General features: G+C 44.1%; 1 protein-coding gene across 6 annotated transcripts in view; it reads left to right on the top strand.

Annotated features, from left to right (window-relative positions):
• The first annotated feature begins 2,914 nt into the window (after positions 1-2,914).
• INO80D (INO80 complex subunit D) overlaps positions 2,915-12,301 on the top strand; it is a 65,135-nt gene continuing 55,748 nt past the window's right edge. Inside the window, exon 1 of one of the 6 annotated variants that reach the window (XM_032354538.1) lies at positions 2,915-3,000. Coding sequence is in view for 1 of the 6 variants with exons in the window: in XM_032354539.1 (XP_032210430.1) it covers positions 3,143-3,150 (8 nt within the window). In the remaining 5 variants the exon portion in view is untranslated. Of the gene's footprint in view, positions 3,001-3,062; positions 3,151-3,375; positions 3,875-12,301 lie in introns of those variants that run through there. The other 5 variants (XM_032354535.1, XM_032354534.1, XM_032354539.1 and 2 more) reach the window with 5 other exon arrangements.

Raw genomic sequence — 12,301 nt, 5'->3', positions numbered from 1 at the left:
GGCCAAAGGCAGACACTTAACTGACTGAGCCACCCAGGCGTCCCAGTTAGGTCCGTAGTTTTGTTACTACCTGCAGCTTCTAGGAATTACGGAGACATACCTCCTAATACAAGTTCAATGAGCAACTGAAACACTGACCAATCAAATTCACCAAATATTGCAAACGCAGTGAGATTTCTTTCTCGGTTAGGCTGTAATTCCCCAAGTCTGCAGCTGGTGGATAAACATCATGGATTATAGCCATGTACAAGCCAAGTTTTATAAAGACACTGAAATACTAAGATTATGCATCATATCCCATATCCTTTTCGTGCAAATAAGTTTGTGGGACACAAGAGGGATTGCATAAAAGGGTGCAGTCAGCTTAAAGCGAACACATCTTAATTTCTTCAAAAATGCAAAGCATACCTATAAAGTCACATCATATAGAAGAACAAGTTTGAAACCCGTTTTTCAAGTCCACTAGGGTTCCATATTAAGGGAAGTAATTTCCTTGTCATGACCAATGCGTTTGATCTCCAAATGTTTTTTATTTTTTATTTTTATTTTTTTTAAAAGATTTTATTTGTCAGAGAGAGAGAGAGAGAGAGAGAGAGACAGTGAGCACTGGCAGACGGAGGCGGAGGGAGAAGCAGGCTCCCTGCCAAGCAATGAGCCCGATGCGGGACTTGATCCCACGATGCTGGGATCATGACCTGAGCCGAAGGCAGCCGCCCAACCAACTGAGCCACCCAGGCGTCCCTCCAAATGTTTTTTAAAAACTTGTAAATAAAATACAACTTCCCAGTGAGGTTTCCAAGATAAGAATCAGTTAATTTTACTTGAATTACTTTTTTTTTTTTTAAGATTTTTCTTATTTGAGAGTAAGAGGGCAAGGGAGAGAGCACAAGCAGGGGCAGGTGGCAGAGGGAGAGGGAGAAGAGGCTCCAAGCAGGTTCCCCATCAAGCAGATCCCAGACCCCGGGATCATGACCTGAGCCAAAGGCAGCCACTAACCAACTGAGCCACCCAGGCCCCACAACTTATGATTTTTCTACTAACGGGAGGGAAAAAAAAAAAGCCCACAAAAGAAAACCCAGACTATTCAGGTACTGTATTCAAATTTAGATGATAAAGATGGTAAAGATGATCAAGATAAACATGAAAATAATAAGTATTTGATATATGCATTATCTGAACTCACTTTAACATTATGGGAATTTCTAAATTTGGACGCTCAAAAGAAGAAACATTTTTAAGTGGAGTCATCAGTTATTTCTAAGTGCTTTGCAATACATTTTAAATGAAAGAAATTAAATATTCTGCTGATTCGAGGCACTAATATTACAAATCCATTCCCACTAGGTTAGCAAACATATGTCAGAAAAATAACTTAGTGTAAGATTCAATTCATCATTCCCAGTAGAACCCACAAAAAGATCCTTTAGTCATTTTTTTGGTACTCTCCCCTTTCTTGGCAAAAATAGAAAAATATCTCTGGAATTTATTCTCCTCCAATAAGAGTTCTGTGGGAATTGTTGCAAGGGGGCGGATCCCTTCTCTCACCTCTGTGCTACCTCAGCTTTGTGCAACTTTGATCCCACTTACCTACGAAGCTTTGCTCGTTAAAAAAAAAGTAGACCTGTGACATCCACTGCAATATATTAAAAGTAATTTATAGAGGCTGGCAGCACATTGGAAGTTATAAACTAACAACACAGCAACTCGAACAAAAACACACATTTTCCCATTCTGTGACACAGAAAGTGGGCAGCAACACGTGCGAGTCACCAAAGATCTAAAGAATCCAATGAGAAAGTCCAGTATCTAGGTATAATAAGCAGTTTCTTAATAAGCAGTCTTAAAGAAAATCTAAAGCTTTCAAATCTATTTCCAGTTTTACAGTAACCTTTCTTCCTGAGGAGACCCTAACAGAATTATTTCCAGAAATCTGGTCAGTTACCCTGAAGTTGTATTTAACCTCTCAGTGATCTCTGCCTTTATTTGCACTGTGAAAAATAAACAGCTGTATCCAGCCTTTCTGGACACTCAATAGGTTTTATTTACATTGCTTTGAGAAAAGGAGACAAAAGACATCCCTTTACAATTGTCTTTTCGCAATCTCAGTTTTGAGGGGAATAAATAACACACATTTTTATATATAAGGCAACCTGTACATATACATGTAAAAAAATATAAACAGACAAATGAAGATAAAGTGGCTATGAAGTCTCTTGAAGTACAAATTTATAAACAGACCCCCAGCCCCAGAACTTGGATCTGCAATGGAGAAAAATCAGGATTAGTCTGAAATAAAATAAGATAAGATAAAATAAAATAAAATAAAATACCACTGCCCCCGACACGGGAAAAAAAAAATTAAATAGACAAGAGAAAACAATAATCACCGGAAAACCTGTGTCTTGTAAAGATTTCTCTCCATCAGAAGATGCAGAAACATTTTGCCCCGTGGTGCACATGAAAACGTTTCTCAAGCACCCCCAGTTTCTTCCCCGCCTTTTCCCCCAGGCGCCGGTGTAGACGGCCGGTGTGGACTTTTTTCCAGAGAAGAGAAGTAGAAATTTGTACTTTATCGGGAGCGGGTGCACTTTTCCCCCCGGCCCCCCTTTCCTCTGCCTCCAAGATGGTAGGAAAGTTGTCGTTTCGGAGGGCAGAGGAGCGGCTCTCTGGTGTTATGTCCTCGCAGTGCCTGTAGTGGTGCTGTAGGAGGCTGCTGCCTCTTCTGTGCAGCCCCGGCAGCCCTGCCTTCTTGGCTGGAGAGTATATTCAGGGATTTCCCCTTAATAATCACCGACCCTGGGAGCACTTTTTAGTTTCCAAAATAAAAATATGATCCTCACCCCTCTTGCTTGACAGGGAAAGGCTCTCGCCGGAGCCCAGGGGGGAGCAGTAGCAGCGGCAGCCGAGCTTCCTAGTCCATTGCCAGCGCCTCTCACTCTGATCTGTCAGCCCGGCCGAGGGAAAAGGGGGGAAGGAGAAAAAAAAAAAAGCAGCTGAAAGGTAAGCAGAGGCGGCCCCAGGCCCGGCCCACATCCCCGGGCTCCCGTAGGGCGGCGGGCAGGGCCGCGCAGGCAGGGCGGGCGGCGAGCGCGCTTACGTGAGGCCGGGGATTCGCCGGCCCGCGTCAGGCCCCGGGCAGAGAATGAAAGGGTGAGAGGGGCCGGCGCCGGGGCGGCGGGGGCTGGGGGCCGCGGGGCCCTGGGGGCGCCCACGGGCGGCGGTGGCTGGCGGGCGGGCGGGGGTCCGGCCGGGGCCCGAGCCGGGAGAGCAGCGCGGCCTGCGCGGGCCGGGGTGGGGGTGTGGGCCGGGGCGGGCGTTTGGGGTTGGGGGGTGGCGGGGGGAGCCGGCTAGGCCTCGGGCCGGCGGGCCCCGCGGCTGCCGCGCCCTGCCCCAGCACCCCGGGCCTCCCCGCGCCCCTCCGGCTCCCCCGGGGCCTCCGGGCGGGACGGCGGCGCTGCGGGGCCGGATCGTGCGCCGGGCCGGGAGGCTCCCCGCGGGGCGGCAGGCCCGGGTTGCCGGGACGGGGGCGTCAGGGCCTAGGAGTGGGGAATGGGCACCCTTCCGCCCCCTTGCCCTGGTCTCTCGCAGACGCCCCCATCCCCCTCGATTCCGGTAATAGTTGAATTTATTTATCCGTCTATGCGCTCCGGGCGGCCAGGCCGGGGCGGGGCGGGCGGCCTGGCGGGCGTGGGGTGGGGTGGAGGGGCGGTGAGGAGTCAGGTGCAGCCGCGGCCCGGAAAGTTTCCTTTTAGGCCCGAATTGGGGGTTGCCCTCCTTTCGGGGAGCCCTGGTCCTAGCGCCCGCGACCCCCGAGGGCGTGGGGGGAGAGCACTCGGCTATTTTGCAACTCTTTGCCAGTTCCTGTCCATTGAAGGTACTCCGCCCCTGTCCCCCTCGCCCGCGCCCCACCCCACTCCCCGGCGAGCCCTTCCCGGGCTGCAAACTCCAGCCCGTCCCCCTGGAGCCCCCACGGGCTGGGGAGAGGGCCTTCTCTGCCCGTCTGGAAAAGTTTTCCAGGGATTTTTCTTAGCGTATTAGTTAGTGACTGGGCTTTTGCTGCGGGAGAGGAGGAGGTAAATTCAGGTGGTATTTCTCCTGGGTAGGCTCTCCTGATCGCCTTTTTAGCCCTTACTCCAGGCACCGGGGGTGTTCATTTCCGATTAAGCGTCCCCCCCTCCTTTCTTCCCGGACTCCTTTGGGTCTCAGGCCCCCTTTTCTGGACGGTCCCCGCAGAGGGAAAAAGACTGTAGGGACCGGCGAGGAGACAGTCATGAGAGGGGGCTGGATTTCTGGAGCAGCCCCCAGACGTAGGAGTTTCCTGCCCTATTTGGTCAGTGTCTGGTACATCAGACACACGAGCAGAACCCAAGGGGGAGACCCTGGTTGTCAGCACGCTTGGAAGCATTACAATTTAGGAGGAGGGAGAGGAGGTGGGCAGGGCAGCTCCTGAAACAAGGTCTGCGGTTTGAGGATGAGCAGTTTCTCTCTTCTGACCATAACTCTTTGAATTTATGTGATATTCTTATGTTTGACCCTAGAGATAGAAAATAGGGATTTTAGGGAAACTTGTTATTGCCACAACTCGGAAGGGTCGGTGGAAGAGCCCTCAGGGAACTGAACATAGCTGACACAGTGTGGTTTTGGTAATTTTTTTTTCTTCTATGTTTAAACGGATTTAATTTTAGCTTTATTTTGGTGCCATGAGCTTTGAAAGTTGCAAAAAAAAAAAAAAAGTCAAAAACTTTAATTTCCAAATCTAGATTTCCTGGTTTTCAGGGATGGGATGTTTCCTGTGGTTACACTTAACCTCCTTTTGGTTGTTCTTTAGTATGGAAGTGGAAATGTTAATGTCCTCTGCCCCCCACTACCAGCCCCTGGTGTGGGCAAGTTTGGAGGTTATTTTTCCTCTTTCACTTTTATTTTTCCCCCCTTTCTTTTTTTAGTGGACCTGTGGTACTATGTGCTGTGTATCTGCGTGTGTCCTGCCTGGTATCAGGCTGTAGTTCGCTGGCAGAGGTGTTCCACATTCTGACCACACACCCCCCAGAGCACTGTTACCTAGTGAAAAGCTGCCCCTTGCAGAGCAAGAGATAACCCATGACTTGGTCTGACTTCTGTCAGGCGTGGAAGTGAGACTCCTTCTGTGATTCTTACTAAGTGTGGCTTTCTTTTCCTTTTGTCTGCCTAAAATAAAACTCCTTCTGTTTCTCCACAATGATAGATACCCAGCCAGTTAGCATTTTACTTAAGGAAAGCTTGATATTTGAGGTTGTATGGATTTCATTCAAAAATGCAAATTACATTTAATGGTTGTTTAACTTTATTGATGAATTGAAATTGCGTATTGACTCAGACATTTTCATAGGCTTGTGTACCCAGAATTGTTACTTCTGCTATAGCTCGCCCTTATTTTTAGAGCATGTTGGATAGAAGAAATCATTCAGGGAGTCTCTTTTTTCCTACAACATTTTAGGATTTAAAAAGAAGATCTCTTTGCCCCATAAATTAAGATCTTTAAGGTATATTGTCGGCTTTAGTTTTCTAAGCTTTCAGAAGGATCCTGTCCCAAACCTACATAATTTCCTAATCTAATCACCTTGTGGGCTACTTTACTCCTGAGGGAATGGAGGATTTGATATTTTTCTAAGTTACATTTTATTCGAAACTAATGAGACTTTCAGGGCAAATACTGAATTAATTTTAAATTGCAAAGATAATGCATTTTTCACTATTAAATATTTAGTTTCAAAAGTAGATGTTTATTTTAATTTGTAAGTCGGAAATAATCACATTTTATTTACTCTGAAAGATTGTATAAGGAAATTTGTATACTTCCACCCCAGCTATTTTCCTCAACATGTCATTTTAGAAAAATGAAACACTACTATTTTAGAGAAATGAGATTTTAGTTTATATGGATTTTAAAATTTCGAAGTCAGAGCGCTCAAAATTGAATATGTCATTTCAAAAAAAAGTGCTGATCCATTTATTCTCACCTGAGATGTTTCCCAAGAGTTCATAGCTCTCACTATCCAGGTTTGGAACAGCAGTTAGGAATAATGAGAGGTCATTTTTATTTTATTTTATTTATTTGACAGATAGAGATCACAAGTAGGCAGAGAGGCAGGCAGACAGAGAGAGAGGGAAGCAGGCTCCCCGCCAAGCAGAGAGCCCGAAGCGGGACCCGATCCCAGGACCCTGAGATCATGACCTGAGCTGAAGGCAGCAGCCCAATCCACTGAGCCACCCAGGCGCCCTGAGAGGTCATTTATATCTGAATACAGTTAGCAATATTGTCGGACACGCAACACCCCGTTTCTCCCCACACACACCTGGTGACTTGTAGACAATAGATGAATAGGTAAGACTGAGTTGGAGGCCGCCAATTGTCCCCAAAGCAGATACTCTGCAGTTTATACAGTGGAGTCACATTTAATTCCCTGTAACTTATGCTAATGCCATTCTGCTTTGCAAAACAAACAACAGGGGAATCTCCTTCCCACTCCCCTCAGGTCTGTCCCAGAGTCCTCCCTGTCCTGGCTGATTTTCCAGAGAATGCTTCTGGCTCTTTTGAGACACTTGGGGAGTTAACTAAAGCTTAAAGTTAAAACCTTAGGCCTCTCTATCTTTTCCCACCCTCACTCAATACGCCAGGTTTCCTGGTTCTGATTCTTTCCCAGAATGTGCTTTGTTTTTAAACAGCTTCTCAGTTAAATTTTATTTGTGTATCCTGCAGTCAGACGCATGGGGACTGGGCTTTGGGTTCTGATCCCAGCTCTTCAAGGGGTGGGTTACTTAATCATTGGTTTCTTTATCTGTAAAATGGAAATACAACATTTGTGATGCAAGAATTAGATGAGATAGCCCATGTACAACTTGGCTCTTAGTAGGTCCTGGTTAACGATTCCCCTAATCCACCTTACCCTTTTTTAATTAAAACCATTTTATTTATTTATTTATTTTTAAAAAGAATTTACTTTTTTTTTTTTTTTTAGATTTTATTTATTTATTTGACAGACAGAGATCACAAGTAGGCAGGGAGGCAGGCAGAGAGAGAGAGAGAGAGAGAGAGAGAGAGAGGAGAAAACAGGTTCCCCGCTAAGCAGAGAACCCAATGCGTGGCTCAATCCCAGGACCCTAGGACCATGACCTGAGCCGAAATCAGAGGCTTTATTTAACCCACTGAGCCAGCCAGGTACCCCTAATTAAAACCATTTAAATACCATCTCTCTTACTGGCTTGTTTGCTGTTTTTCTGACTTAAAGTTATACAGGCTTTTATTCATCCCGCTCAGACCTGTTTTTCACATTCAGGAGATAACTCACCACTGTTTACATATTTTGTTGTGTGATTGTGTGTACATGCAACATAATCTTAGGATCTCCCATTTAACAGTGTTGTGTAGTTTTCTGTTGGCTAAGCGCTTTTGCTGGCCTTGTAGCTCCTGTGATGGGACAAATTGCTTAATTTCACTAAGTTTCAGTTTCTCCATCTGTGAAAAGGGGTGATAGTAATACCTTTTCCATGGGTTGCTGTGGCCACTGAATGATTGGAATCGCACACTTTCTAGAATGGTGCCTGGTGCATGACTTTTATATAATATTTTCCTCCAAAGATTTTTACTATTCTGGGTATGAATTTTTTTTTTTTCAATGTAAGTTCTTGGCTCCGCAGATATTACTACTACTAGTAAGTATTTGAGTGCAGATAGAATAGTGTAATTACCTTCATGGGGCAAATAACTGTTTTTGTGCCAGTAAAAAAGTTGGCAGTGTATTCCTAGAAGTCTCAGCAGCTCGTGGTGGTCTAGCTCACCACCATGAATTCTGTGAGTTGGCAGATGTAAGTGCAGATTGGTAAGTGCGGTGGGGAAGAATGGTGGGTTTACTTGTAGTCAGTTGCTCCTTTGACACTTGGGAGTTCTAGGCCTGCTAGGGTGTAAGCTGCATAGCTTTGAGGAAGCCCTAGTCCGTGACTTCGGCTGGCCTATCCGGGGAGGGTGGGATGTTTACCTGAGGCATGATGGGAGTTGCCAGAACCAGGGCTGTTCCATTCACTTACCAGATCAGTTTCCTCTTGGTCACTGTGGCCTTGTTATACAAAGACACTGTTCTCTGCCCTTGAGGAGTTTTTAGTCTAGTGGGGAAAAAAAAAAGGCTGGCATTCATCATTGAATGATAAGGGATAGATTAGCCTGGAGGGAGAAAACCTATTTATTCTGGCCTAGGGGTAAGCCTTAAAGAGGAGAAGGACTTTCCAGGATTTCTAGACTTTAATAAGGGTTTCTGCCCTAAGCGAATGGGAGGAGTTAGAAAGGCATTCCGAGAGGTGGGACCTGCTCCTATGAATAAATGCCCGAGGACAAAAGAGTATTCTGTGTTGCAAATTGTAGGAGTAGTAGGAACAGGAATAAATAGTGGGAGGGGAGAGGTCTGCCAGGCCTCCGTCCTAAGTGTTGGTGGGCTCTGGTGGGCTCGGGAGTTTAGATTCCTTTTATGTTCCTACGCGGACCCTGAAGGCCTTTGGTCAAGTAAATTATTTGCGTTTTAGAGGATCCAAGTTGTACAGAGTGGAAGGAACAGGCCAGTGAGGCAGCTGCTAAGGAGAGATGGAAGGTTTGAACTGAGGCCCTGGCATTGACAGTGGAGATGGAGAGAAGTCAGTGGAGAGGCTGCTCACTGAGGTAAAGCGGTCTGTATAGGTTGGCCAGACGTAGCTTGTTGGGGGTGGGGGGATCACCCTCACAGGGCTGACAGCTGCAGCCATAGAAGCAGAAACATTTGGCTTAGTCTGGTTCTTAATCTTCTGGGGGAATCTGATGAACTCTCTGGATTCTTCTCCAGAAGAATGCATTTTTGCATGTTTACGGTTCTGCATGTGGCTTGGGTTCATAACCTGTGGTCTTGGGGTAGATGTAGAGTGGAAGATCACATGAAAGGCTGTAGAAATGTTTTGCTTGATTCAGTTTTTATATGTTTGTGACTTGATCACTGCCATTTCATAGATAAGGAAATAGATTTACTTGGTCAAGGTCAGGCATCTTTATTTTAACAGTTTAATGGACTGCTTGCATTTTTGTGTGGAAACCTGGATTTCTCCTTCTGAAAAGTGGCTAAGGTTTAGAAACCTTGGGTCTGTATTTTTTTCCCCTTTTTTCTGTCTTTTTTTTTTTTTTTTTTTTTTTTAATCCCGACAACTTGCTGGAGCTGGTTTGAGTGAGCCTCCTTTAGATGAGCAAAGTTTGCTGGTCGCCTCTGGCCGGCCCCTGTGGCATGTTTAGGCATTTGATCTTGCAACCCTACAAACTAAGAAGAAGAAAATCTTGCGGAACAGGGACATTTAAGGGTGGAAGCAAGAAAAAGGAAGCCACTGAGCTGCCAGAAAGGAGAGATTCTCAAGAAAGAGAAAGTGGTCAACAGTGTCAAAGCGGCAGAGAGGTTAAGTAAGAGAAGGATGGAAAAGTGTATGTGAAATTTAGCAACAAAGAAACCATTCGTTTCAGATTCTTAGAAGGAAAGAATTTTGAGGACGAGAGCTATAACTTAGTTTTTCCTCTGGTCCTGCAGTACAGGCTTTCTGTAATGATGAAGAGTGACTGTGGCATGGATAGGAGTTCAGCATTTGTTGTAAAGGATAGTTAAATGGAGTTCATCAATGCTGTAACCGAATCAAGCGCTGCTCATTGGTATTTTCCATCACTATATAGATGCTCTAGAAAATGTAAAAATTATACTTTTAACATTGGGTTCTTAATATAGATTATAGAAAAAAAATATATAGATTATAGGAAACAATTCTTAGTGGTTCTGTTACTCAAGCCCCAAAGAGGTGGGAGGGCCTGACTTAATGGAGAATTACCCTGTACCATTCAGAAAAGCACTAGCCGCTGGAGAGAGCATTTTAGCCCTGCAGATTCTAGATTAAAATGATAATACCAATAAACTACTACTTACTGCTTTTAATAGTAGTTAAGAGTAAGTGATTACTATGTGCCGGGTGCCATGCTAAGTACGGTTCATGAAATACCTAATTTAATTCTCCTAAACGACTCAATAAGGTACATGCTGTTATAGTTCTCTCTTTACATAGGAGGAAACTGGAACCTAAATAATTTGCCCAAGGTCACACACCTAGTAATTAGCAGAACCAGACAGGAGCACCATCTCTGATCCCCACCGGAGCCGGAGAGTGCCCTCCCCAACTGCTGCAGAAACTGTCCTTACTTTCTAATGAATCAGTCAGCTAAGGAACTCAACTAGTGTAACGCTGTATTTAATTTCAGTTCATTATGCAGACTTATTTGTATAGTGCTGTTTGAGCACAGTATTTGTCACAAAATGTATATTCAGTAAGCACTTACTTGGTTTATTTTAAAATATTTTATTTTGAACTTTAATTATGCTGAGTATTATCTATGTTTACAGGTGATAGGCAATTTTCTCCCTGATCGTTGTTTTCAGATTTTTCAGATCACATCAGTGGGCAGATTTTCATCACTTCCGAGTCTAATTTTACCACTTTTCACATTGGTATGTGGGATGTTAGTTTTGTTGTTGTTTTTTAATGAATGTACTCAGCTATTTAGTATCTCATTATGTTTTTGAGCTCCATGAAGTTGAATTAAAACTTGTTTCAGAAATAAGTTAGAATGGGGAGACAAGTTTTTTAAGACCCGCGAGTATATGACTCTGGATAAGTAATTTTTTTTTTTAATTGTATTAAATATATTAGAAAGCTAACATTGTGGGAATTTAGGTGGTGGATGTAAAAAAATTGTAAGGTATGTTGTTGGTCTAGCTCTTAAAAGGGGGTAGAATATAAAATTACAGGTAGCAATTAGGGGAAAATGCTGTGGCAGTGAAATGAACATGCTTCTGAAACACGAGACTCAAAAGAACAGTCAGGACATACAGAGTTTCCACACGGATGTGGTACTGTGGCAGTCCCAAAGAGAGTAATGTTCATATTTTGGTCAGATTGGTTTATGCGTTGCTGTGGGAGACTGAAAGGGCCATAGGTTGCTTTTGTTACAAGCTTGTCTTCCATTTCTCCCTGCTAATGTCTTATTCCTCCGTTTCTGCAAAGAAGAAACTATGGAAAGGAATCATTTTATTTTCCAATTAAACTCAGCATAGAATATCAAGGAAGGTTTGTTGTTCCTATTGTTGTCGTTGGTTTTTTTTTTCCTATTGTTGTTGTTTTTTAAGATTTTATTCATTCATTTGAGAGACAGATTTTTTTAAGTTTCCTTTTAACTTTTTTTTAAAAAAATTTTTTTTTGCGAGACAGATATTTTTAATAATTTTTATTTTTTTATAATAAACGATAGGTTGCTTTTTTTTTTTTTAATTTATTTGTCAGAGAGAGAGAGCACTAGCAGGCAATGTGGCAGGCAGAGGAAGAGAGAGAAGCAAGCTCCCCCTGAGCAAAGAGCCTGACGTGGGGCTTGATCCCAGGACCCTGGGATTAGACAGAGATTGAGAGAGAGGATACAAGCAGGGGGAGAGGGAGAAGCAGGCTTCCTGCTGAGCAGGGAGCCCAGCACTGGGCTTCATCCCAGGACCCCAGGATCATGACCTTGAAGGAGCCGAAGGCAGGTGTATATCTGACTGAGCCACCCAGATGCTCCTAGGAAGGAGTTTTTAAGATCTTACACCTGTCCATTATTTCCTGCTCTTGAATTCCAGTATATGGACATGTTTGCCGTGAAAATACTCATTCTGTGAGACTACTCTCAGTAATGGTTACATTTGCCTTTTGGTAATAAATAAGGGTGTGTATTCTGCTCTGCTCTGAAGTGCTTAATTGCTTGCATTCTCTATAAGGGAGCATAGATCCACTGACGTTCCCAACAAGTTATTTCCATAGCTGAAGATCATATCTACAGTTGCTGTTAATAAGTAGAGTATGGTTAGGATTTTTTTCTTCTTTGAAGTGATGCTGATCATGTGCTAAAAAGTAGAGCTTTTAGGGGGTGCCTGGGTGGCTCAGTGGGTTTTAAAGCCTCTGCCTTCAGCTCAGGCCATGATCCCAAGGTCCTGGGATCGAGCGCCGCGTCAGGCTCTCTGCTCAGCGGGGAGCCTGCTTCCCCCTCTCTCTCCCCGCCTGCCTCTCTGCCTACTTGTGATCTCTGTCTGTCAAATAAATAAATAAAATCTTTAAAAAATTAAAAAAAAAATGGAGCTTAGGGTATATCTTTTCTTCATGGATTAGACCATGTGATAGTGTTTAAATACTATTTGACTAAGATCATATGGGCATTATATGATTCTTTTCTTTATATCTTTGTATTTTATTTATT

Source organism: Mustela erminea, chromosome 8 (assembly GCF_009829155.1).
Source record: "Mustela erminea isolate mMusErm1 chromosome 8, mMusErm1.Pri, whole genome shotgun sequence".
In the NCBI taxonomy this organism is placed as follows: Eukaryota; Metazoa; Chordata; class Mammalia; order Carnivora; family Mustelidae; genus Mustela; species Mustela erminea.
Note: the sequence above shows the minus strand (reverse complement) of the source record. Positions and strands in the feature narration are given on the sequence as shown.